This window comes from Papio anubis, chromosome 11, assembly GCF_008728515.1.
Source record: "Papio anubis isolate 15944 chromosome 11, Panubis1.0, whole genome shotgun sequence".
NCBI classification, from domain to species: domain Eukaryota; kingdom Metazoa; phylum Chordata; class Mammalia; order Primates; family Cercopithecidae; genus Papio; species Papio anubis.
The window spans coordinates 104,536,517-104,564,218 of record NC_044986.1 but is presented as its reverse complement, the minus strand read 5'-3'; the positions used below and the strand labels follow the sequence as shown (position 1 = coordinate 104,564,218).

Sequence of the window (27,702 nt, the reverse complement as noted above, 5' to 3'; positions counted from 1 at the left end):
GTAAAAAATGAGAACATGGACCTTACAATACACACTGTATTGATGATACTCTGAAAAGTCAAAATATAACACCTTTCAGTATTGCTGCATCATGGAAAAAAAAAGTTCAACTCTGAATCGTTACGAGGTTTATGTAACACCTAGAATACCTAAAGGCATCTTTTAGATAGCATTTTTATATTGATAATTACATGGTGTTTTACTCAAAAAATGTAAATACAGCCATTTGATATCAATTTTTATAGCAAAACAAATAGCTCTGAGGCCAAACACAGTTAACCAAACCAAACCTTTTACATATTAGACCTTGATTCTTAAAAAGATTTTTATTTAGATTATACACAATTTAAATTTCAGAATTATCTACCAAACTTTCAGAAAATTAAGTGTATCTAACAACAATATTAATTATAATTGATTCTAAGTTGGAGCCTGTTTTGTAATAAAATGATGACTTTTACATGAAAAGGTGGCAAACATTTGAGGGCTATTTAGAATAGCCAATTCTAAACTATCTGGTAAATAAAAACTGATATTAATTTCAACTACTGAAAATCTTCAGAGAAACCAATTCACCTGAAAATTTTTGTTAATCATTACTTACAAATTTTAGTTCAATTGTACATACAAAATAAAATCTTGCTTTACTTTGAAGAATAAAACTCAGAGTGTAATTAGCTTTTAAACACCAATTTAGGACATTAAACAAACATTTACTCTGGACCTACTACGTGCAAGACACTTGCTAGGTGTGATGGTGAGTAAAAAATAATCACCTAGTAAGATTTACAAGTTTCATTAATTAGATTTTTGAAAAAGCTGTTAACAGAATCTCAATTCAAAACCTAATTGCAAAGAATATCTTGATATGAAATTTCAAATAGTCCTCCGTGATATAGGTGCCATGGTGGTTTTGCATCTATAAAGACACAATACTCATTTATGGTGACATAAATAACAACGCTAGTTTCAGAAACACTTCAGTATATTAATCGTACTAGCATAAATATATGGCTCATAATAAACTTTTAATGTAAAAGGTAAAAACTCTTGGGTACCAAATGAGCAAAACAAAAAACAGAGATTCCTTTATGTAAAAGAGGATATATCTGAAAGTCTGCACAGATCTTAAGAGAGTGTCTTTTTGAGTTTTCTAACTAATTTATTTAGAGACAAGATGATAGATTTCAATGAGGTTTAGCAGATGCAGGAATTCTAATTGCTTTTTGTTTAAAAAACTTACTCGCAGAGCCAATATAGAATTTTACACACTATGGAAGTCAAGAATCTGAGTTCAGGAAAGTGTATCTAGCCTCAGCATTACAGAAGTATACCTCTTATGGATGTAGAAATAGACCTCAGTTTCTACACCCCATTGTAGAAATTTATATACCTTGACAATGGGTACAATAGAATAAATATAATATGCACAAATAGAAGGCAAATACAACTTTAATTTACAAAGGAGATAAATATGAATAGTACTAACCTCTGAACTGAATATGGTTTTAAATATTTCTTTCATAATACCTACTTATGTAAATATGGAAAAGCAAATACAGAAATTTGGTGCCTACCTTAAAGAATAAAGAAAATTATCGGAAGATATATTACCCATAGAGCAAAAATACATCTTCCCATTATAGTAGGGTTAGAGGTTACATCATAAAATACTTTTACTTGAGTTTTTTGTGGTTTCCCTCAGATGATTAGTTTGGAGAAACAGACGGGCTGGTACTGAGTTAGCTGCTCTTATGTGAAGCAATATTTAGAGACAATAGGGTTTCATTTTATCCTAGAGGTACTACATATACTTTTTTGAAGGATATTTTGAGAATATAAAATATTTTGAGAATATAAAATTTTAGGGTAACATTTTATGACTGAAATTGTTCTTTTTCACAGTTATTTTATAACTCCTATGGTAATTTATTTTCATATTGCTAAGTATTTTAAAAAGCATACTTGCACTTTAACAACTCTGCCAATGTAATTACAAGTTTTATCCATTTTGAGGTAGGAAAATTAGCATATTCAGCCAATTGTTACATATATGACTATATATATATGTCTCACAAAGGACAAATACAACTTTTTCATTGCTATATTCCCCATATCCAGAACAGTCCCTAGTACACAGTAAATGTTCAATAAATATTTACTGAATGAATAATTAATTGCATATTTGAACTGTTTTACTGTTTTATATTGTCTGCTTTTCTTCCTTTTCACTTAACATTTTATAGAAATACACAAAATATTATACTTCAGATATATAAGAAAAAGTTTGATATCTGGTACATGACTTAAAATGAAAATGAGTTATTTACATGCATGTTTTTTCATATACTTTTCATACTAAACGTATGAAACAACATACGTTATTTACACGCATGTTTTTCATATACTTTTCATACTCAACGTATGTTAAAATTTGTTTTGAATAATTTGAATTATATTTTGTGAACACTTATGTATACATCTTTAACAAAATTTGTTTCAGATAGTATTGTTTATATACAGGCCTGTTATGAAATAATATATTTTCCCTATCTTTAAAAATTTCTGAAACCTCTTACAAATGATAAATTTTTTTGTTTTGTTTAGGAAATAGCAAGTGTTTACTTACATTTGTTTTAACTGTTAAAGAATAGGGCAAGGTACCCATCCTTCTTTATATACAAATTCATTCCTTCACAAGAACTAAGCTCCAATGCATTAAAAATAAAACAAACGTATTTTTAAATAATTTAATGCATTAAGGCTTGGCTGCAGTGTTTGGGAGGGGAAGTTTCACACTGATTTTTAACTCAAAATTGCTCTATAGTAAGAGTCTGAACAGGACTTGGATATTGAGCTGGTGTCCTTTGTATAAGGGTGAAGATAAAATATATGGTTAAGATACACAAAACAGTATAGTTTTGTTTGAAGGCCGTTTTAGTTTTATACATTTTTAAGGCAGTTAAAAAATATAATTATTATATATCCAGAAATGTATTGTTGTCCCATCCCAAAAAAGAATTCACATTATGTAGTCTTATAGTCACCTTTTCTAAATGCACTATGTGAATTCTCATTGTTTTAGTGTACGTTTTAATTGCCATTACTTTGTATATTTCAGCTTTTAAAACATCTGAATTTGCTATATATGCCCTCATTGTGCTGTATACCTATTATTACTCTTGCACAGATTTCTAGCAATTTGAAATAGAAAAACAGTCATGATACCTTTTCTTCCCCCCTTTATCAGAAGAACATTTAGAAGGCTTTTAAAGCCCAAACCATTATATTATCTTTTGGTGACCGACTAGGAGAACTTGGATTCTCTATGCTTTAGCACTGCAAAAGTGCATCTTCCAGATCAGCACATTTATAATGCGAATTCCTGAGAAAGAACCATTTTGTACCTGCAACGTATTAATCAAAAGTCATGAATTCGCCTTTTAACTGGGCTTGTCATTTAAACAATCTATACATAATTCTGATTTCATGCTAAACTTTTCTAATTAGACATTTTTTGCTTAAACATCAATATTGGGCTTATACGGATGCATAAGGAACAGGGCGACAGTGGAAGATTTCAGTTTAAAACTGCTCAGTATCCAGCTAATTAATCTAAGCAGATAGGCCTAATCCATTTTCCATTTGTTTGTGAGGTGGGAGCTCTCATCTTTCTGCCACTTTTAAATGACCTCACATTTCCAAGTGTAAATTTGGAGAAAAGACCCGGATCAGAGGAATCCTCCATCATAACTGGACGCCACTGTCTGATGGCATTAATTATCTTTTAGCGACTGACTAGGAGGGCTAGAGTTCCTTCTTCCTTTTGGTGTAGGACAACTGCATTTTCCAGATCATCATACTATATTGCTAATTCCTGATAAACAACCATTTGTCCTGCACAGCGAGCTGAGGGGCTCCTTGGCGTTCCCTCTCCGAGTGCAGCCCTAACCCGGGCTTTTGACCTTCAGCCTGTGATGCACTTTCGTTTGCCACTGGGGCCCATGTAGTGCGTAAATGGGCGGCAGATTTGTAGGACTTCCAGCGGGAGAACTTTGGGAAGAGTCCAGGACGTGAATTTAATGGGTGGAGAGGCTGCGGCAGCCCTGTGAAGTTAGCGCGGCCAACTGCAGGAAGCCATGCTTCATTACACCCTTCATGGGAGCTGGCACACTCGCCCCACCCTCGTTACCCACGGGCCAGTCCTGGAGGAAAAGGCCGGCAGGTAGGTTCCCAGGGCAGGGAGATGATGCCCCCGGGGAGTGCCCTCTGGCGATTCTGAGAAAACCCCTTCCCAGCCCTGGTAGTCCGCCTCCCCCGCCACCTCCCAGGCCTCTTCCCGACGAGCACACGCGGCCCGCGCCACCAGCGCTGCAGAGGGCGGCCCTAACGTCCCCGCCCCCGCGTGCGCGCCCCCGCGCCCTCGCGTCGGCTCATTCCGGCCTCCGCGCGCCGCCGGCTCCCCTCGCGCCCACCCCTAGCACACCTCGGCGGCGGCGAACGGCGCGGGGGAGGGGGACGGGGCCCCAGAGGTAGGCCGGGGGCAGCCGGCCGGCCACGGCGGCGCGCACGCAGGGCTCGCCTCGCCCGGGCCTCCTCCCTCACGCCGGCCGCAGGGCGGGCGCGCACGCCGAGTGACGCTCGGAGGAGGAAGCGCAGCCCCCTTCCCCTCCCTCGCTGCCCCTGGCCCAGCGGGAGCCCCCCCCGAGTGCGCCTGTGCGGAGGCCTACTTGATTATGTGTGCCCTCTCCGGGCGCCCGCGTTAGCGGCCGGGTGGAGGTGGGGAGGGAAGACGCTGAGGAGGAGGAGGAGGCGGAGGAGGCGGTAGAGGGGAGGTGGGGGGAATCAGCAAGGACATGGCTCCTGACTCCTGTGCGGAACGTGAGTGACTGAGCGGCAAAGCCCGAGTGAGCGAGCGGTGGGCGGCAGGGCCGGGCCGGGCGGGGGACGCCGGGGCGGGCGCGGGGGGCTGTGTTGGGGGGAAGTACTAATCGGCTTGCATGTGTTTTTTAATGGTCCCCCCAACTCCCTCTTAGATGGTCTCTAGCGACCGGCCCGTGTCACTGGAGGACGAGGTCTCCCATAGTATGAAGGAGATGATTGGAGGCTGTTGCGTTTGCTCAGACGAGAGAGGCTGGGCCGAGAACCCGCTGGTTTATTGCGACGGGCACGGCTGCAGCGTCGCGGTGCATCAAGGTAAACACCCAACCGCCCGCCGGGGCGCGCCGGCCTTCGCCCAACGGTCACCGCCGCCCCCACCTGGGCCGCAACCGCCGGCGCCCCCGCCCCCGCCCCGTGCCGCGGCCGCGGGAGGGACGCGGAGGGTCCGCGCCAGGGCGCGGGGGGTGTGGGCCGCGCATGTGGGAGAAAGTGCGTGTGGCCCGGACTGTCATGTGATTCCGCTCTCACTCTCTCAAGTGTCATTCGGCCGCCGCCTGTGCCTGGGGCCGGGGGCTGCTGACTCGGCGGGGCGGGGCAGGGCGGCGGCCGCGCCCTCGAGATCCGGGCTGGTTGGGGGCGGGGGCGGGGGCGGGGGCGGGGGCGGGGGCGGCGCGCGCCCCTCCTGGGGTCGCTGGGGCCATGGGGAGTGGGTTTGGGAGAGTGGAGTGTCCTCCTCTTCTCTGGCCTGCCGCCGCCTGTCTGCCGCAGTGTTTGCAGACTTCCTGTGGCGTGGAGACGGGCTCGGGAACTGGGCGCTAGGGCGGGGAGGCCGGGAGTCGCCTCGCCTCTTTAGATGGGTAGGGATGCGGGGCCCGTTGCACCCCGACGGGCCCTACCGCTGCCCGGTAGCTGCCTGCGGAGGAGATGGCAGAGTCCGTTGCTGACTGTGCGGGAATGGCGGGGCTGCTGCAGCGCCTGTGGGGTGGCCGCGGCAGGCCACCACCAGCCTAGGTGGCTGAAGAGAAGAGGTGGCGGTGCTAAGTGACTTTTGGGGAGCCTCTTAGTTTATTTCTGGTTGTTAGCAGTTGGTGAGGCTTTTGGATATACAAGAAGGCCGAGGACACTAATAAGATACTTTTCTGGCCTTTGAAGTGGCCGACTTGTCCCCATTTCACGTGGTAAGGAATCCAGGACAAAACAGTCTACATTCTTTTTTGGTGGCTCTATGTCCCTTCGCATTTCTGAATCTGGCATTAAGTGATGCAGATATTTTTAGTCGTCTATTGGAAAGGACTACCGCTAAAGGGAAGACAGAAAAATTTGAACATGTGCTAAAGTGCATTTTGTAGAGAAACGAATGTCACACTTGGGAAGGGAGACTTAGATGCAGTGGTGATGATTCTGAGGTAGTGAACTAACTTACTCTGAGAATGCTGCTGTTGCCAGACTTTTATTTTTTTACTTTTTGTTTTGTTGAGACCCAGGCTGTAGTGCAGTGGCGCCATCTCAGTTTACTGCAACCTGCGCCTCCCTGGTTCAAGCGATTGATTCTCCTGCCTCAGCTTCCCGAGTAGCTGGGATAACAAGCACACCCTAGCACACCCGGCTAATTTCTTGTATTTTTTTTGTAGAGACAGGGTTTCGCCATGTTGGCCAGGCTGGTCTCAAACTCCAGACCTCAGGTGATCCTCTTGCCTCGGCCTCCGAAAGTGCTGTGATTAACGGCGTGAGCCCCTGCGCCTGGCCGTGGACTTTTAAAGAAGAGCAAAGTTACATGTCTTGCTTTTTTAGGGAGTGAATACAATGTGTGACAAAACCAGATACTGATTTTAAGGTCAACCCGTGTTCACTGGCATTTTGAAGGCCATTTATTATGAATTGGATGATAAACTATCAAAATTTGATAGTAATTTCTGTTTTCCAGTATAGAAAATTTTCATTGAAATCTTAAATTTTCCTTCCTAGCAGTACACCTGAATAAAGTTTTGGGGCACTGACGCTGTGTTTTGGATACCTATGCCCTGTTTTTGATACCTATGCTGTGTTTTTTGACTGATAGAACATTTATAGTCAGACACATTTTACAAATTCTTTTTTTTGGAGACAGGGTCTCACTTTGTTACTCAGACTGGCATGCAGGATGCTATTACAGCTCACTGCAGCGTTGACCTCTCAAGCCATCTTCCCACTTCAGCCTCCCCAGTAGCTGGGACCACAGGCCAGGACAGCCATGTCGGGCTAATTTTGCATTTTTGGTAGAGATGGGGTTTCACCACGTCACCCAGGTTGGTCTCGACTTTTTTTTTTTTGAGACGGAGTTTCGCTCTTGTTGCTCAGGCCGGAGTGCAATGGTGCCATCTCGGCTCACTGCAACCTCTGTCTCCCAGGTTCAAGTGATTCTCCTACCTCAGCCTCCCGAATAGTTGGGATTGCAGGCATGGACCACCATGTCCAGCTAATTTTTGTATTTTTTTTGTAGAGATGGGGTTTCTCCATGTTGGTCAGGCTGGTCTTGAACCCCGGATCTCAGGGTGATCTGCCCGCCTTGGCCTTCCAAAGTGCTGGGATTACAGGCGCGAGTCACTGCGCCTGGCCTAGTCTCGAACTTTTGAACTCAAGGGATCTGCCTGCCTTGGTCTCATAAAGTGCTGGGATTACAGGCATGAGCTGCCTTGCCTGGTCCTACAAATGTTTAATAGGAAATAGAAGTGTAGCTTTTGGAGAAGTTTAACTAGTTGGAGTTTTAAAAAGTTATACTGAATTTGTGTTCTGCCGTGATCATACAGGGGTTAGTACTCTGCTTTGTGAATTTATATTCTCTCTTTCTTTATATTTTTTTGAGGCAGAGACTCCCTCTGTTGCCCAGGCTGGAATGCAATGGGGCAGTCTTGGCTCACTGCAGCCTCTACCCCCCAGGTTCAGGTGATTCTCCTGCGTCAGCCTCCTGATTAGCTGGGACTACAGGCACCGCCACTACACCTGGCTAATTTTTTTTTTTTTGAGATGGAGTTTTGGTCTTGTTGTCCAGGCTGGAGTGCAGTGGCGTGATCTCGGCTCAGTGAAACCTTCGCCTCCCGAGTTCAACTGATTCTCCTGCCTCAGCCTCCCAAGTAATTGGGATTACGGGTGCCTACCACTATGCCCAGCTAATTTTTGAAAAATTTTTAGTAGAGACGGGGTTTCACCATGTTGGCCAGGCTGATCTGGAACTCCTGATCTCAGGTGATCTGCCTGCCTTGGCCTCCCAAAGTGCTGGGATTACAGGCATGAGCCACCGTGCTCGACCTGAATTTATATTCTTTAAATGCTTTCCAATATTTAAGATATTTTCAGATTTTTGCCTAGCAAGCTCATACAGAAGTCTGCTTGGTTATTAGTGTTTTTAGAATTTTGGAAAATTTTCAGTTTTGAGCTAATTATTAACTTTGAAAACCAATTTTTTTTTTTTTTTTTGAGAAGGAGTCTCGCTCTGTCACCCAGACTGGAGTGCAGTGGCCGGATCTCAGCTCACTGCAAGCTCCGCCTCCTGGGTTCACGCCATTCTCCTGCCTCAGCCTCCCAAGTAGCTGGGACTACAGGCGCCCACCACCAGGCCCGGCTAATTTTTTTTGTATTTTAGTAGAGTCGGGGTTTCACCATGTTAGCCAGGATGGTCTCGATCTCCTGACCTCATGAGTCGCCCATCTCGGCCTCCCAAAGTGCTGGGATTACAGGCTTGAGCCACCGCGCCCAGCCTGCAAACCAATTTTAAAACAAGACTGTGATTAGATTTGTGATGTATACTTAGATCATTTGTGGCATTCACATCATTATGTAGTTAGAAATAAGCATACTTTTTTTTTTTTTTTTTTTTTTGGGATTTTTTTTCCCTTTTTTCCCCGGCTGGGGGAACGGTTTTGGTTTTTGGCTTTCTGCATCCTTGCCTTACAAGCCTTGGGCCACCCCCTGGAGAGGTGAGACTATAGGCACATGCCACCATGCCCAGCTAATTTTTTTTTTTTTTTTTTAAATTTGAGACGGAGTTTCACTCTTATTGCCCAGGCTGGTGTGCAATGGTGCCATCTTACCTCACTGCAACCTCTGCCTCCTGGGTTCAGGTGATTCTCCTGCCTCAGCCTCCTGAGTAGTAGGATTATAGGCATGTGCCACCACGCCTGGCTAATTTTATATTTTCAGTAGGGACAGGGTTTCTCCACGTTGGTCAGGCTGGTCTTCACCTCCCAACCTCAGGTGATTCGCCTGCTTCAGCCTCTCAAAGTGCTGGGATTACAGGTGTGAGCCACTGCGCCTGGCCTAATTAAAATTTTTTTTTTTTTTTGTGGAGATGGAGTCTCACTGTATTGCCTAGACTGTTCTGGAACTCCTGGGCTCCAGCAGCCCTCCCACCTCGACCTCCCAAAATGCTGGGATTACAGGCATGAACCGTTACACCCAGCCTTGATTTGTTTAGATGAGGTAACACAAAAGAGTTGCATTTAAAATTTTTACTTTTTAATTAAGTAAGCTGTATGTGTGATAAATAGGATATGAACTGTTTTACTTTGTAAAGAGGTAGTTTACTTGAATAGTGACAGGTAGATTAATAGGGCTTTGAAAGGGTATTTGATTTTTCCATAGTTCTTCGAATCTTAACATTTTAATACATTTCATTTTTCAACAGCTTGCTATGGCATTGTTCAAGTACCCACTGGACCATGGTTTTGCAGGAAATGTGAATCTCAGGAGAGAGCAGCCAGAGTGGTAAGGACTATTTATCAAAAACATTAAACTTTAGTGAGTAGCTTTGGAAATTAGGAACTGCACTCCTGTTGTAGTTTGCGGGGTTGTCAGTCATTTCTTCAAATATCATAATGTAAGAGATAATTTAGGACAAATATTGACTTGGAGTATTAAACAGATTTTGTAAAACTGAAAAACAAATGGAATCAAGTGAGTATATTTTGGATACTTTGAAAACAAATATGTAGTCATATTTGGACTTTGTTAACTAGTTACAGAATCAAGAAAGCTTGAAGTTTGAAGGTTTCTCTGGTTAATCATAGTTAAAATATAATGGAAATAGAAACATAAGGAAGTTACATTGTTAATTCTGTTAGGTTTTGTTTAATGGGAAAAAAACAGTAGTTTTAGTGACTATCATATTCTTTTTACTGTATCTTTGGGTGTATAGTTTAACTTTGAACACTCACTGATTTCAGGCATTCATTCCCTTTGGCAAACCAACATAATGATATTTTTTGTTGTTGTTGTTTACTTGGGTGGCTACCTTATTTCAGAACTTTTGTAAACCTCTTATAAGAATGAAGGAGGTGCCGGGTGCAGTGGTTCACACCTGTAATTCCAGCACTTTGGGAGGCCAAGGCGGGAGGATCACGAGGTCAAAAGATTGAGACCACTCTGGCCAACATGGTGAAGCCCTGTCTGTACTACAAATTCAAAAATTAGCTGGGTGTGGCGTGCACCTGTAGTCCCAGCTACTCAGGAGACTGAGGCAGGAGAATTGCTTGAACCCGGGAGGCAGAGGTTGCAGTGAGCTGAGATGGCGCCATTGCACTCCAGCTTGGGCAATAAGAGCAAAACTCCGTCTCAAAAAAAAAAAAAAAAGTTAGAAAAATTAGCTGGGTGTGGTGGCATGCGCCTATAATCCCAGCTGTTTGGGAGGCTGAGGCAGGAAAATAGCTTGAACCTGGGAGGCGAGGTTGCAGTGAGCTGAGATTACGCCATTGCACTCCATCCTGAGCTACAGAGCAAGACTCTCAGGAAAGAGAAAAAAAAAAGGAGATAGGCCGGGCGCAGTGACTCACACCTGTAATCCCAACACTTTGGGAAGCCGAGGCAGGAGGATTGCTTGAGTCCAGGGGTTTGAAACCAGCCTGGTCAACTTAGTCTCTACAAAAGAAAAATTTTAAAAATTAGTTGGGCCTGGGCACAGTAGCTCATGCCTGTAATTCCATCACTTTGAGAGGCTGAGGTGGGCGGATCACTTGAGGTCGGGAGTTCGAGACCAGCCTGGCCGACATGGTAAAACCCCATCTCTGCTAAAAATACAAAAAATTAACTGGATATGGCAGTGTGCATCTGTAGTCTAGCTACTCTGGGGGCTGAGACAGGAGAATCACTTGAATGAGGGAGGTGGAGGTTGCAGTGAGCCAAGATTGTGCCACTGCACTCCAGCCTGGGTGACAGAGTGGCACTGTTTCAAAAAAAAAAAAAAAAATTAGTTGGGCGTGGTGGCTTCCACCTGTAGTCCCAGCTACTCTGGAAGCTGAGACAGGAGGATTGCTTGAGCCTGGGAGGTTGAGGCTGCAGTGAACCATGACTCCAGCCTGGGTGACAGAGTGAGAGACTATCTCACAAAAAACAAAATGAGGGAGGTGTGTTTATCCTTTGTGGCCACAAGCATTTTTCCCATTTGGATTTCTGGAAATATCAGAAATAGATTTTATTTTCGTTAGTTATGCAAACATACTACCATTTAAAATGTGATAGTTCCTTTTTTTAAATCTTACTACGTTTATTGATTTATTATTTATTCCAAGACATCTTGTTATAGCAAGTCCTTTCTTTTGATGTTGATTATGGAATTAGACTGAAGGTAGAAAACAAACATTACAGCTTCTTTACCTAGGCATATAGCAAAAGCAGAAGCTTTTGTATTTGCCTGGGCAATTTTTGACCAGTAGAAATAATGAGCTGGGTGCCGTGACTCATGCCTGTAATCCTTGCACTGTGGGAGGACAAAGTGGTTGGATCACCTGGGGTCAGGAGTTTGAGACCAGCCTGGGCAACATGGTGAGACCCCACCTCTACTAAAAATGCAAAAATTAGCTGGGTGTGGTGGTGTGCACCTGTCATGCCAGCCACTTGGGAGACTGAGGCAGGAGAATTGCTTGGACTTGGGAGGCAGAGGTTGCAGCGAGCTAAGGTCGCACCACTGCACTCCAGCCTGGCGACAGAGCGAGACTCGTCTCAAAAAAAAAAAAAAAAAGAAAGAATGCTTGAGTAGCTTATAAAAGTATGTTGAGTCTCAGAGCTATTTTTATTTTATTATTTTGAGGCAGTCTTGCTCTGTTCTCCAGGCTGGAGTGGAGTGGCGCAGTCATGGCTCACTGCAGCCTTGAAGTCCTGAGCTCAAGTGATCCTCCTGCCTCAGCTTCCTAAGTAGCTGGGACTTACAGACCTGCAGCACTACACCCAGCTAATTTTGTTTTTTTAAACATTCTTGCTCTGTCGCCCTGGCTGGAATGAAGTAGCGCCATCTCCGCTCACTGCAACCTCTGCCTCCTGGATTCAAACGATTCTCCTCCCTCAGTCTCCCATGTAGCTGGGACTACAGACATTCGCCCCCACACTCAGCTAATTTTTGTACTTTTACTAGAGATGGGGTTTCACCATGTTGGCCAGACTGGTCTCGAACTCCGGACCTCAGGTGATCTGCCTGCTGCGGCCTCCCAAAGTGCTGGGATTATGGGCGTGAGCTACCACGCCCGGCCTGAATTTTATTAGAAATGAGGTCTTGCTGGTCTCGAATTCCTGAGCTCAAGCAGTCCTCCTACCTCAGCCTCCCAAAGTGGTGGGATTACAGGTGTGAGCATCCGTGCCTGGCCAGAGCAATTTTTTTATAGTTCTGATGGTATGTTTTGGTTCTGTGTGAGAATGCACTTTAGTAGAATTACAGCTGTTACTCTAATGGGATTTAGCAAATGGAGGATGAAATCAATCATAGAAAGTTGGGGACTTGGTGAAACTTTTTTTTTTTTTTTTTTTTTTTTGAGGCGGCGTCTCGCTCTGTCGCCCAGGCTGGAGTGCAGTGGGGCGATCTCAGCTCACTGCAAGCTCCGCCTCCTGGGTTTTATGCCATTCTCCTGCCTCAGCCTCCCAAGTAGCTGGGACTACAGGTGCCCACCACCTCACCCGGCTAGTTTTTTTGTATTTTTTAGTAGAGACGGGGTTTCACCGTGTTAGCCAGGATAGTCTCGATCTTCTGACCTTGTGATCCGCCCGTCTCGGCCTCCCAAAGTGCTGGGATTACAGGCTTGAGCCACCGCGCATGGCCATTCTTTATAGAGCTACTCTGACTTTTTTTTCTTTGTGTCATGTTACGGTTTGTGGTAAATAGGTCACTACACAGTGGAACCTATGGTTTATTAGTAAACACGGACAAGGAGATGTGGCTGTTCCGGGGGGTGTCACAGTAGATTGAAGGCTGGAAGAGATAAGAAAATAAGGTGGGTATTAAGAGAGAGAAGATAATGAATAGGGAGTGTCAGAATGCCAGCATCATTTGCCTCAAATGCCACTTGTTACCTGCTTCTCTTTTATTCTCTCTAAGGACATGGTCAAAGTGTCAATGTGAATAAAGTAGTTATCTTGAAAGGTGTATTAGGGCCAGGTGCAGTGGCTCAAGCCTGTCCCAGCACTTTGGGTGGCTGAGGTAGGCAGATCACATGAGCTCAGGAGTTTGAGACCAGCCTGGCTAACATGGTAAAACCCCGTTTCTACTAAAAATATAAAAAATTAGCTGGGCATTGTGGCATACACCTGTAATCCCAGCTACTTGGGAGACTGAGGCAGGAGATTCGCCCAAACCCAGGAGGCAGAGGTTGCAGTGAGCTGAGATCGTGCCATTGCACTCCCGCTTGGGCATAAGAATAAAACTGTCTCCAAAAAAAAAAAAAAAAGTATATTAGATGCTGCTGGGTGCCATGACTTGTGCCTGTAATCCTAGTGCTTTGAGAGGCCAAGGTGAGAGATCACACCTAAGTTGGAGATCAGCCTGGGCAACATAGTGACACCTTATCTCTACAAAAAGAAAAAAAAAATTAGCCACATGTGGTGATGTACTTGTAGTCCTAGCTATGTGGGAAGCTGAGGCAGGAGGATCCATTGAGCCCATGAGTTTGAGGTTGCAATGAGCTATAATCACACTACTACACACTAGTCCAGGTGACAAAGTGAAACCCTGTCTCTTTAAGAAAAAGAAGTTTTTGTGGGAGGGCATTTTATTTTAACATCATTTGGTGGGATGTGGGTGACATTAAGGATTTTTTTTTTTTTTTTGAGACAAAATTTCACTCTGTTGCCCAGGCTGGAGTGCAATGGCGTGATCTTGGCTCACTGCAACATCCGCCTCCTGGGTTCAAGCAGTTCTCCTGCCTCAGCCTCCAGAGTAGCTGGGGTTACAGACACAGACGCCTGCTACCATGCCTGGCTAGTTTTTTTTTTTTTTTTTTGTTATGGAGTTTCGCTTTTGTTGCGTAGTCTAGAGTGCAATGGCGCGATCTCGGCTCACCACAACCTTTGTAATATACATTATGTATATTTGCATATGTACATACATATATATGTATATTGTGTATATACATATATATATATTTTTTGGAGATGGAGTTTAGCTCTTGTTGCCTAGGCTGGAGTGCAGTGGCGTGATCTTGGCTCACCGCAACCTCCACCTTCCGGGTTCAAGCAGTTCTCCTGCCTCAGCCTCCAGAGTAGCTGGGATTACAGACAATTGCCACCATGCCCGGCTAAATTTTGTATTTTTACTCCACGACCTCCACCTCCCGGATTCAAGCGATTCTCCTGCCTCAGTCTCCCCAGTAGCTGGGGTTACAGACACGTGCCACCATGCCTGGCTAATTTTTGTGTTTTTAGTAGAGACAGGGCTTCTCCATTTTGGCCAGGCTAGTCTTGAACTCCTGACCTTAGGTGATCCCCCCGCATCAGCCTCCCAAAGTGCTGGGATTACAGGCGTGAGCCACGTTGCCTGGCCATGGATTTTTAAAGAAGAGGCAAAAGCATAACCTTTTCTACATTCCTGTGGTGTGTGATTATATATATATATAAAATATACGTGTGTTATATATACACATATATTTTGGAGACGGAGTTTAGCTCTTGTTGCCCAGGCTGGAGTGCAATGGCATGATCTTGGCTCACCGCAACCTCTGCCTCCTGGGTTCAAGCAATTCTCCTGCCTTAGCCTCCCGAGTAGCTGGGATTGCAGGCTTGTGCCACCACGGCCAGCTAAGTTTTGTATTTTTAGTAGAGATGGGGTTTCTTCATGTTGGTCAGGCTGGTCTCAAGCTCCTGACCTCAGGTGATCTGCCCGCTTCGGCCTCCCAAAGTGCTGGGATTACCATTGTGAGCTACTGTGCCCAGCCTGTAGTGTATAATTATAAAAGGCAGGTCCTTTGTAAGAAACAGATAAGCAAAGAAAGGGCATTGTCTTATAAGGACACAGGAGCCAAGAACCCTAACATGGAAATGTATTTGACCCAGAAAGGGACATGAATTAGTCTTAGGAATCTTTTTTCTACTTTTGTCTGCATACCTGCTTCCATTCTTTTTTTTCTGCAGATTTACTATGCTACTTGTTCCAACAATGAGTAGCTAACTTTTTAAGTGTTTACTCTGTGCCACATACTGTGCTAAATGTTTTTTGCCAGTTATTTCATTTAAGCATCCTATCACATCTATGAGGTGGATGTTATTCTCATTTTACGGGTAAGGATACTATAGTTTTAAGAGAAACAGATGTTTTATGAGAGTCTGGAATGTGATTAAGCTCTTAACCACTATGTTACCTCTTTTTTTTTTTTTTTTTTTTTTTTGAGGCAGAGTCTCGCTTAGTCGCCCAGGCTGGAGTGCAGTGGCGCGATCTCGGCTCACTGCAAGCTCCGCCTCCCGGGTTCACGCCATTCTCCTGCCTCAGCCTCCCGAGTAGCTGGGACTACAGGCGCCCGCCGCCTCGCCCGGCTAATTTTTTGCATTTTTAGTAGAGACGGGGTTTCACCGTGTTAGCCAGGATGGTCTCGATCTCTTGACCTCGTGATCCGCCCGCCTCGGCCTCCCAAAGTGCTGGGATTACAGGCTTGAGCCACCGCGCCCGGCACTATGTTACCTCTTAACCACCATGTTGCCTTCTCTGGTGAAAGATGACGATAGCTCAGCTCCTGATATTTTCCATCTCCTGTCTCAAAAGCGAGTAAATTCAGTCCCAATCTCATGTTCCTTTAAGAAACAATAAAACAAAAACCCAACTTTGGTTTGGCTTGGATGAGGTACCTAACTCTGGACCATTTTGCTATGGTGAGACAATAAGGTCAAGTTACTCAGACAGAGGAAGAACTCTGTGCACTGGAGATAGTTCACTTCTCAGGGAAGGGGGATTATGACCTGGCAGTACCCTGACAGATACTGAGCAGTAAAGGTTCAGAAAAGTAAAGGAGCATTTTCAGAGAAGTAAATTGGTGCTATATAGAATGAACTTGAAAGGGAAGGTTAGAGATGGACTTAGGATGCTACTACTATAAAGATGTGAGAATAGAAAGGGAGTAGAAAAGAAGGGAGCATTTTGAAGGATGAAATGACAGAAATGGATATTAGGTAAAGGGAAGGGAATAATCAAAGATGATTCTTAGATATCAAGGTGCTCACTCATTAATGGTGATACTGTTAAAAAATATTAGAGCAGTTGTAGTAGAGGAAGGAGAGCAAGTGAAGAGTAAAGAAAGACCTATTTTGGGCATGTTGGTTTTGATGCTGCTAAGATTTTTGTATTGGAGCCCAGGCGTGGTGGCTCATGCCTGTAATCCCAGCACTTTGGGAGGCCGAGGCGGGTGGATCACCTGAGGTCGGGAGTTTGAGACCAACCTGACCAACATGGAGAAACCCCGTCTCTACTAAAAATACAAAATTAGCCAGGTGTGGTGGCACATGCCTGTAGTCCCAGCTACTTGGGAGGCTGAGGCAGGAGAATCGCTTGAACCTGGGAGGCGGAGGTTGTGGTGAGCCGAGATCGCGCCATTGCACTCCAGCCTGAATAACAGGAGCGAAACTCCATCTCAAAAAAAAGAAAAAAAGATTATTGTATTGGAAATTTAGGATATAGTTACAGAGTGAAGTCAGAGTTGAAGCTGCATAGAGGGAAAACTGGGAACCACATGCCTTTTTTTTTTTCTAGAGAGGAGAAATGTTTACATTTGGGAGAGTAAGAGAACTGATTACCAAGGATTGATAGTGAACTGTCAGGAAAACAACCTAAAAAGTATAGTCGCCACAGAGACAGCCACAGAGACAACTAGGTGTTCAGGAAAGAAAAGTTGATAGTAACGGTGCTGCCAGGAATGCTGAAGGGCTAAGAAAAGTTTTTGAAACAGCCAATACAGCTTCTTCGTTTGGGTAGAACCCTGGTTATAGGGCATGGAAGACAGTAGAGGATTTGATTTTTTTTTTTTTTTTTGAGGCGGAGTCTTCACTCTGTCGCCCAGGCTGGAGTGCAGTGGCACCATCTCGGCTCACTGCAAGCTCCGCCTCCCGGGTTCGCACCATTCTCCTGCCTCAGCCTCCCGAGTAGCTGGGACTACAGGCGCCCGCCACCGCGCCCGGCTAATTTTTTGTATTTTAGTAGAGACGGGGTTTCACCGTGTTAGCCAGGATGGTCTCGATCTCCTGACCTCGTGATCCGCCCGCCTCGGCCTCCCAAAGTGCAGGGATTACAGGCGTGAGCGACCGCGCCCGGCCGAGGATTTGATTGTTGTGTGGAAAATATAAGGAAAGAGAAAAATGAAAGGAAATGAGGTTGAGGAAAGTTTGGTTTTTAAGGGAAGTTCTTTGTAGATAGACATTCATTATTTAGAAAAAGCACCCTGTCTCCCAAAATAGAAAATTAAACACACTTTCTCATGACTTTTTTTGTATTTATGTATTTAGAGACAGGGTCTCACTCTTTGCCCACACTGGAATCAGTGGTGCGAGTTTAGCTCACTGCAACGTCGAACTCTGGGACTCAAGGAATCTTCTCACTTCAGTCTCCTGAGTAGCTAGGACTGTAGGCACGTACCACTATGTCCCACTAATTTAAAAATTTTTGGTAAAGACAAGGTCTTATTATGTTGCCCAGGCTGGTCTCGAACACCTGGTTTCAAGAGATCCTTCTGTGTTGTTCTCCTAAAGTGTTGGGATTTCAGGCGTGAGCCACCATGCCCGACCTATTTTTTATTTAGCGAGCATTTATTCTGAATTACTACAGGCTGAAGTGACTTACTAGAAATTTTATCTACTGATATAATTTTGATGAGGTACAGAGGAATTTTAAAAAATTAATTTTTTTTCGAGACAGTCTGGCTCCTTCACCCAGGTTGGAGTGCAGTGGTGTGATCTCGGCTCACTGCAACCTCTGCCTCCTGGGTTCCAGTGATTCTTGTGCTTCAGCCTCATGAATAGCTGGGATTACAGGCATGTGCCACGATGCTTGGCTAGTTTTTGTATTTTTAGTAGAAACTGGATTTTACAGTGTTGCTCAGGCCAGTCTCGAACTCCTGGGCTCTAGCAGTCCCTCCTGCCTTGGCCTCCCAAAGTGCTAAGATTACAGGTGTGAATGACCGTTCCTGGGCAGAGAGGACATTTTAGATTTTAAATATTCTAGTTTGCTTTTTTTTTTTGAGATGGTCTTACTCTGTGGCCCAGGCTGGAGTGCAGCGGTGTGATCTCTGCTCACTGCAACCTCCACCTCCCAGGTTCAAGCGATTCTCCTGCCTCAGCCTCCCGAGTAGCTGAGACTACAGGCACACCCCACCACTCCTGGCTAATTTTTTTTTTTTTTAGACAGGGTCTCTGTCTTCCAGGCTGGAGTGCAGTGGCACAATCTCAGCTCACTGCAACCTCTGCCTCCTGGGTCCAAGCGATTCTTCTGCCTCAGCCTCCTGAGTAGCTGGGATTACAGGTACCCAGTGAATTTTTTTGTTTTTGTTTTTGTTTGTTTTGGGATGGAGTTTCGCTCTTGTTGCCCAGGCTGGAGAATAATGGCGCAATCTTGGCTCACCACAACCTCCGCCTCCCAGGTTCAAGCTATTCTCCTGCCTCAGCCTCCGGAGTAGCTGGGATTACAGGCATGCACCACCACATCTGGCTGATTTTGTATAGTAGATATGGGGTTTCCCCATGTTGGTCAGACTGGTCTCGAACTCCCGACCTCAGGTGATCTGCCTGCCTCGGCCTCCCAAAGTCCTGGGATTATAGGCATGAACCCCCATGCCTGGCCCTACTCCTAGCTAATTTTTGTATTTTTAGTAGTGATGGGGTTTCACCATATTGGCCAGGCTGGTCTTGAACACCCGACCTCAGGTGATTCGCCTGCCTGGGCCTCTCAAAGTGCTGGGAGTACAGGCATGAGCCACCGCGCCCAGTCCTACTCCTGGCTAATTTTTGTATTTTTAGTAGAAATGGGGTTTTTACCATGTTGGCCAGGCTGGTCTCGAACTCCTGATCTCAGGTAATCCTCCTGCCTTGGCCTCCCAAAGTGCTGGGATTACAGGCATGAGCTGTCCCGCCTGACCCCTTCATTCTTTTATTTTAATTCTCTGCTGATTTGGAGGTCATATGCTCTGTTTCTTTTCTTTTAGTGATTGCACTTAAAAGTTCTAACATGCATACTTAATGTTTTTCTGAGTCTTAATATCCGTACTCCTTTTCAACAAAGCGAAGGTCCTTGGGATGCCTTGATTCCCTTTGTTCTTTTTCCCTTGCACAATCTGTGTTATTGTTGTATTGTTGTCTTTATTATTCTACTGTTTTGTTTAGTTTTTTTTTTTTAAGATAGGGTCTCACTGTGTTGCTCAGGCTGGTCTGAAACTCTTGGGCTCATGTGATCCTCTCACTTTAGCCGTCTGATTAGCTAGAATTACTCCATTTTTTTTTTGGTGATGGAGTCTCACTGTTGCCCAGGCTGGAGTGCAGTGGTGTGATCTTGGCTCTCTGCAACCTCCGCCTTTTCATGTTCAAGTGATTCTCATGGGTTCAAGTGATTCTCATGCCTCAGTGTCTCGAATAGCTGGGACTACAGGCACATGCCACCACGTCCGGCTAATTTTTATATTTTTAGTAGGGATGGGTTTTCCCCATGTTGGCCAGTCTGTTCTTGAACTCCTGACCTCAGGTGATTCTCCCTCTTCGGCCTCCCAAAGTGCTGGTATTACAGGCTTGAGCCACTGTGTGTCTTACTTTGAATCTTTTAAATAATAATGTGTTTACAAAAAAAAAGTTATTTTAGGCTTAATATTACTGATGTTTTTGTTCAATCTAGCCTTTTATTTTTCTTGTTTATGGGTTCATTTTTTTTCTTTTGAAGGTTTTGATATTTTTTCTCAGGGTCTGAGGCTAGTAAGTAATAAGTAAGAAAGCTATATTAGTCTTTTTTTTTTTTTTTTTTTTTTTTTTGAGACGGAGTCTCGCTCTGTCGCCCAGGCTGGAGTGCAGTGGCCGGATCTCAGCTCACTGCAAGCTCCGCCTCCCGGGTTCACGCCATTCTCCGGCCTCAGCCTCCCGAGTAGCTGGGACTACAGGCGCCCGCCACCTCGCCCGGCTAGTTTTTTGTATTTCTTAATAGAGACGGGGTTTCACCGTGTTAGCCAGGATGGTCTCGATCTCCTGACCTCGTGATCCGCCCGTCTCGGCCTCCCAAAGTGCTGGGATTACAGGCTTGAGCCACCGCGCCCGGCCAGCTATATTAGTCTTTTTGTGTCTACGAATTTCATCATTTTGCTCTCTCGGGAGCTAGTTTGAATCCTTTGATAATAGCTATTTTCCTATAACTAAAGATTTCATTCTAGTTTGTCTTCTGGTGTCTGTTGGTTGATAAACAGTCTTTTGAGTTTGTTTATCCTGTTTGAGACTTGGTCTGCTTTTTCATTCTGAGGACTCAGTGTCCTTCCATTTTTTATATTCTACTCTATCTCTTCAAATACTGTAACCTTCTCATTAACTTTTTTCCTAGAACTTTTAGGCATATGTTTGAGATTTTCATTCTGTTTTTCGTGTCTTTTAATTTGTTTTTCGTGTTTTCTATCTTATCTTTTTTTTTTTTTTGAGATGGAGTCTCACTTTGTTGCCCAGGCTAGAGTGCTGTGGCGCGATCTCGGCTCACTGCAAGCTCCGCCTCCTGGGTTCACGCCATTCTCCTGCCTCAGCCTTCAGAGTAGTTGGAACTACAGGCGCCCGCCACTACGCCCGGCTAATTTTTTGTATTTTTAGTAGAGACGAGGGTTTCTCTGTGTTAGCCAGGATGGTTTCGATCTCCTGACTTCGTGATCCGCCAACCTCAGCCTCCCAAAGTGCTGGGATTACAGGCGTGAGCCACCGTGCCCGGCCTTTCTATCTTATCTTTGCATTATGGATAATATCTTTAATTCTGTCTTCAGATTTATGCTTATTTTTAATTCAATGAATTAATTTTTTTCTGAGTAAATTATTTCTAGAATATTTGTGTGATTTTATTTTTCAATTTGTCTCTTTTTTCAGGGTATCTTGCTTTATTGTTTGAAGAATTATATTCGGTTTTTTTATTTGAACATTTAAAACATACTTATTGTAAAGATTCTCAGATTTTGGAATTCTTTCATCTGTTAACTCTGGTGATAGACGTCTTCATATATTGTGCAATTTTTGACTGCAAGGGAGGTTTGACTGCATTGGGAGGCTGAGGTGGGCGGATCACGAAGTCAGGAGATCGAAACCATCCTGGCTAACACAGAGAAACCCTCGTCTCTACTAAAAATCTTCAGGTGGAGTTGTCTTTCTTGGGATTGCTGTTCCTCTACCATGAGTTGTGAAGATGTCACTGTGGGGTTTTTGCCTTTGCTCTCTGTCTTTTAAGAATTGTATTTGGCTGACCAGATTATAATGGTTTCTAAAGTCAGGAGGTTATTCTTTTTTTTTTTTTTTTGAGACGGAGTCTCGCTTTGTCACCCAGGCTGGAGTGCAGTGGCGCAATCTTGGCTCACTGCAACCTGCACCTCCTGGATTCAAGCAATTCTCCTACGTCAGCCTCCCCAGTAGCTGGGATTACAGGTGCCTGCCACCATGTCTGGCGAATGTTTTGTATTTTTAGTAGAGATGGGGTTTCACTGTGTTTCCATCTCCTGACCTCGTGATCGCCTGCCTTGGCCTCCCCAAGTGCTGGGATTATAGGCGTGAGTCACTGTACCCGGCCAGTTAGTTTTTTACTTAAAAGCAAAAGACATTTTGAAGCTTTTATGACAGCTCTCTTAAGTCATTAGGGAGTATGCTTTTTCTTTCTTCCTACTGGATCATCCTTAGTGCATAGTTTTCATATTCAGGGTTCTCCCATGGTCAAAGCACAGCAGCTGGAACTGCAGTCATTGTGACTACAAAATAAGTTCCAGGCAGAAAGAAGGGGAGAAAGGGGAGAGAGTAAGGTTCAAGTGTGCTTCTCTAACTGAGTTGTACTCTTTTTTTTTTTTTTTTTTGAGAGAGAGAGTTGCTCTGTTACCCAGGCTGGAGCACGGTGGCTGCGATCCTCTGCCTCCCGGGTTCTCCTGCCTTAGCTTCCCGAGTCTCTGGGATTACAGGCATGTGCCGCCACGCCTGGCTAATTTTTGTATTTTTAGTAGAGATGGGGTTTCGCCGTGTTGGCCAGGCTGGTCTCGAACTCATGTCCTCGGGTGATCTGCCTGCCTTGGCCTCCCAAAATGCTGGGATTACAGGCGTGAGCCACCGTGCCTGGCCCTGAGTTGTACTCTTAAATTAATTCTTGAGGCTCCGCTCAACAATTTATGTTTAATTTTACTGGCTCTTAATTGTTATGGAGCCTGCAAAATGCGATCATAAAGTTGGACCCATTGATAAACTGGTTAAAGTGAGAGTTTTGTTAGTAGGGAAGAAGGAGAAAATGGACTGGGATTGATAGCTGCAGAATCTGTTACAGTTTGCCTAATGGGGTTCATTGCTCCAGGCCAGTCTCTTAAGTTTTTTTCTTGACTTGAATTTCTGCATCCTTTAGATAATGGATTTTGGGCCCCATACCTTCTCTCAGCATCCCCTTGGATTTCTAGAATGACTCATCTACTCATGTCTGGAGCAAGCATCTAATTTCTGTGCAGCTTCTCTAGTCTTAGTAGTCCAGGGCATGTTTTTCTAGAGTCTCTTCCTGTTATGACATGGGCCCTTATCAGCTCTTGTCCTTGTGTAGGGAACCCAGTTAGAGCTTTTCTCCGTATCTTTAGTCTATGTTGCTGTCATAGTCAGTCCTACCCTCTAAAGTATTGTTTCTGATAGCTTCGTTAACTGCCTCAGCTTCAATTAATACTGATTCCTTTAGCTGTTTGTTTTTGAGACAGGGTCTTGCCGTTACCCAGGCTAGAGTGCAGTGATGCTATCTCAGCTCACTGCAACCTCCGCCTCCTGGATTCAAGCGATTCTTCTGCCTTAGCCTCCTGAGGCACTACAGATGGGCACCACCAAGCCCAGCTAATTTTTGTATTTTTAGTAGAGATGGGGTTTTGCATGTTGTCCAGGCTGGTCTCGAGCTTCTGACCTCAAGTGATTTGCCTGACTCGGCCTCCCAAAGTTCTGGGATTACAGATGTGAGCTATCGTGCCTGGCCTCATTTAGCTTTAAAATTCTTTTTTATTTCTGACACCTGGAGATTTACCTTTATTCACATAATTAAAAATTATGTGAAAACAATTAAAAATTGTTTTCAGATTTATTTTTGATTTATTTGTTTATTTTTTTGAGATGGAGTCTTGCTCTGTCACTCAGGCTGGAGTGCAGTGGTGCAATTTAGCTCACTGCAACCTCTGCCTCCCAGATTCAGGGGTTCAAGTGATTCTCCTGCCTTAGCCTCCTGAGTAGCTGAGATTGCAGGTGCGTGCCACCACGCCCGGCTGATTTTTGTATTTTTAGTAGAGACGGGGTTTTACCACGTTGGTCAGGCTGGTCTCGAACTTCTGACCTCATGATCTGCCTGCCTCAGCCTCCCAAAGTGCTGGGATTATAGGTGTGAGCCACAGTGCCCGGCCAACTTATCTTTGATTTCTAATTGCAAGAAGCCAGGGTGAGTACCGAAAAGTACTCAGATTGTATCTTTTTTTTTTTTTACATAATACAAAGAACTTTTTTATTTCTGTACAAGCTTTTTAGCCTGTACACTTTAAATATAATGTCTTTAAAGTTGAACATTTACTAAAGTTTTTTTCGTTACTGCTGACTCATAATCTAGTATTTGATTTTAAATTCAGCATAATATCCTAAGTTCCTATTGCTTTCAAAGAGGTGGTTTTCAAAAATTAACAGATTTGGTGCTTACCATCATAGATAACACAGCCAGTTTTACTAGCTTGTTTCTTGAATTCCTTTTCCTTTTAATGTGAGAAAAGCCTAGCATAAGGGCAGGAATGACGTAGGTGCTTAATACTTGTTTGTATTCTTTTCTAACCTGCCTACAAAACTAGTAAGAGAGTTGAAAACATAGATATACTTTGATAAATTGCCTAGCATATGGTGTATCTGTTTATTCTGTTTTTGTGTTTAGACTTTTTTTTTTTTTTAAATAAGTCTAATGGTTTCTCTCTCTCTCTCTTTTTTTTTTTTAAGGCAGAGTCTCGCTCTGTTGCCCAGGCTAAAGTATAGTGGTGTGATCTCAGCCCACTGCAACCTCTGCTTCCCGGGTTCAAGCGATTCTCCTGCCTCAGCCTCCCAAGTAGGTGGGATTACAGGCACGCACCACCATGCCTGGGCAATTTTTGTATTTTTAGTAGAGACGGGGTTTCACCATGTTGGCCAGGCTGGTCTCGAACTCCTGACCTCAGGTCATCCTCCCACCTCAACCTCCCAGGTAGCTGGGACTACAGGTACACACCACCATGCCTAATTTCTAAATTTTTTGTATAGATGGGGTCTCACTATGTTGCTAGGCTGGTCTCGATCTCCTGGGTTCAAGGGATCCTCCAGTCTTGGCCTCCCAAAGTACTGGGACTACGGGCATGAGCTACAGTTCCTGGTTTTTGCTAATTTCGAAGACAAAAGTATACAGCAGTGTTATTACTTTCTGGTGTTAATTTTTCTTTTTTTCTCTGTAATTAATATTTGTCCTGTATTTCAACTTTCTTTGTGTGTTTTTTTTTTTCCCTAAGGCTATAAGACTAAATCTTTGTATATCTTCTCACTGCTTTTTTTTTGTTTGTTTGAGATGGAGTTTTGCTCTTGTCACCCAGACTGGAGTATAGTGGAGGTAATCTCAGCTCACTGCAACCTCCACCTGCTGGGTTCAAGCAATTCTCCTGCCTCAGCCTCCTGAGTACCAAGGATTACAGGCGCCAACACGTCCGGCTAGTTTTTGTATTTTTAGTAGAGAGGGAGTTTCACCATGTTGGCCAGGCTGGTGTCAAACTCCTGACCTTAGGTGATCCACCTGCCTCGGCCTCCCAAAGTGCTAGGATTACAGGTGTGAGCCACCACGCCTGGCCTCTCTCATTGCTTGCTTAAATAATCTGCGTGGTTATTGTATTAGGTAGTTTATAGATTCACTTTTCCTTTCCTTCCTTTTATCATCTTTCCTGTTTATTTTCTTCTTCCTCTTCTTTCCCTCTCCTCTTTTTCCGCTCTTTGATTTTATTCTTCTCTCTTGTTCCTTACCCCTTCCTCCTCCCTCTTTCCTCTCTCCTCTTTTACTTTCCCTTGTCTTACTCTCCTCCCCCTTCCTTTCCTTTTTAAACCAGGGACCTTCTTCTGGGTACCATCTGCTTGCTCCCATCTGGACTGTTTGCTCTTTAGGTTTGCTATATAGATAGTGGAACATCCCTTCACCATTATCTTGGCATTTTCTTCTTGCTTATATTGGAGTCCCTGTTTTTTAGCTCCCTACTCCCCTGTTTCTTTATATTTAAGAAGGCACATCTTCTGGCAGCTTCATAGGAAAAGGCACATGAGAAATAAATTAGGGTTTGCATGGTTAATAAAATGGGATTGCTATCTTACTTGATTGTTTGACAGAATACATAGAATTCTTGGTTGGAAATCATTTTCTTTCAGAATTTGAAGGTATTTCTCTACTGCCTTTTAGCTGTTAGTGTTACTGTTAGCAAGTCCAAAGCAGTTCTACTTTCTTGTTTTTTTTTTTTTTTGAGATGGAGTCTCACTCTGTCACCCAGGCTGGAGTGCAGTGGTGCGATCTCTGCTCCCTACAACCTCTGTGTCCCGGGTTCAAGAGATTTTCCTGCCTCATCCTCCCTAGTAGCTGCGACTACACGCGTGTGCCACTACGCCTAGCTCAGTTTTGTTTTGTTTTTTTTTTTTTAGATGGAGTCCCGCTCTTTTGCCCAGGCTGGAGTACAGTGGTGCAATCTCGGCTCACTGCAACCTCCACCTCCCAGGTTCAAGCAATTCTCCTGCCTCAGCCTCCTGAGTAGCTGGGATTACAGGCGCCCGCCACCACACCCAGCTAATTTTTGTATTTTTAGTAGAGATGGGGTTTCACCATGTTGGTCAGGCTGGTCTCGAACCCCTGACCTCGTGATCCACCCACCTCGGCCTCCAAAGTGCTGGGATTACAGGCATGAGCCACCGCGCCCGGCCAGTTTTGTATTTTTAGTAGAGATGGGGGTTTCGCCATATTGGCCAGGGTGGTCTCAAACTCCTGGCCTCAGGTAATCCACCTGCTTCGGCCTCCTAAAAGTGTTGGGATACAGACGTGAGTCACTGCATCTGGCTGCAATTCTGATTTCTTTTTCTTTTTCTTTTTCTTTCTTTTTTTTTTTTTTTTTTGAGACAGGGTCTCTCTCTGTCACCCAGGCTGAAGTGCAATGGCATGATCTTGGCTCACTGTAAACTCTGCCTCCTGGGTTCAAGTGATTCTCTTGCCTCAGCCTCCCGAGTAGCTGAGATTACAGGCGTGTGCCACCATGCCTGGCTAATTTGTATTTTTGGTAGAGATGGGGTTTCACCATGTTGGCCAGGCTGGTTTTGAACTCCTGAACACAAGTGATCCACCCGCCTCAGCCTCCCACAGTTTTGGAATTACAGGCATGAGCCACTGCACCTGGCCTATTCTGATTTCTTTTTAATCGTTTGTGTGTGGTAGTTCTCTCTGGATTTAGTATTTTTCTCTTTAACCTGGTTATTCTGATATTCACGATGGTGTGCTTTCTTTTACACATTGTACTAGGTACACAGTGATCCTTTTGATTTGTTAGCTCACGTTTCGGAATGTGAGTTTAGGTCAGAGAGAAAGTTTTTGAATTATTCCTTTGAAAATTTCCTCCATTCTGTTTTGTTTGCCTTTTCTGTATTTTTAAAAAATTTTGGATGTTGGACTTTCTAATTTGATCCTATAATTTTTGTATTTTCTGTTTCAGTTGTATAGCTCTTTTTACTCTACTTTCTGAGGTGATTCCCCACTTTCTCTTCCAACTCTTTACTTAAAAATTTTTTTGTTTGTTTGAGACAGCATCTTGACAGTGTAGCCCAGGCTGATCTTGACAAAGGTGATTCTCTGGGTCAGGCGCGGTGGCTCACGCCTGTAATCCCAGCGCTTTAGGAGGCTGAGGCGGGCGGATCATGAGGTCAGGGGATCGAGACCAGCCTGGCTAACACAGTGAAACCCTGTCTGTACTAAAAATACAAAAAACTAGCCGGGCTTGGTAGCAGGTGCCTGTAGTCCCAGCTACTAGGGAGGCTGAGGCAGGAGAATGGCGTGAACCCGGGAGGTGGAGCTTGCAGTGAGCCGAGATCGCACCACTGCACTCCAGCCTGGGCAACAGAGCGAAACTCCGTCTCAAAAAAAAAAAAAATAAATAAAAAGAAAGTGATTCTCTCAGTCTTCCCTAGTGTTGGGATTATAGGTGTGCTACTACTCCTGGCACTCCTTCACTTAATTTTTTTTTTTTTTTTTTTGAGACGGAGTCTTGCTCTGCCTCCAGGCTAGAGTGTAGTGATGCGATCTCAGCTCACTGCAGCCTCTGCCTGCCGGGTTCAAGCGATTCCCCTACCTCAGTCTGCCAGGTAGCTGGGATTACAGGCACG

At 44.4% G+C, this 27,702-nt stretch overlaps 1 protein-coding gene across 15 annotated transcripts in view; it reads left to right on the top strand.

Annotated features, from left to right (window-relative positions):
• The window catches only part of MLLT10 (MLLT10 histone lysine methyltransferase DOT1L cofactor), a 228,829-nt gene that overhangs the window by 5,004 nt on the left and 196,123 nt on the right, over window positions 1-27,702 (top strand). For 6 of the 15 annotated variants that reach the window (XM_021943939.2, XM_021943938.2, XM_031652462.1 and 3 more), the window contains exons 1-3: window positions 4,564-4,907; window positions 5,037-5,196; window positions 9,542-9,621. In XM_021943939.2, coding sequence (XP_021799631.1) covers window positions 5,037-5,196; window positions 9,542-9,621 — 240 coding nt within the window. In that variant the 5' untranslated portion in view covers window positions 4,564-4,907. Of the gene's footprint in view, window positions 1-3,733; window positions 4,226-4,531; window positions 4,908-5,036; window positions 5,197-5,734; window positions 6,060-9,541; window positions 9,622-27,702 lie in introns of those variants that run through there. The other 9 variants (XM_031652463.1, XM_021943944.2, XM_021943949.2 and 6 more) reach the window with 8 other exon arrangements.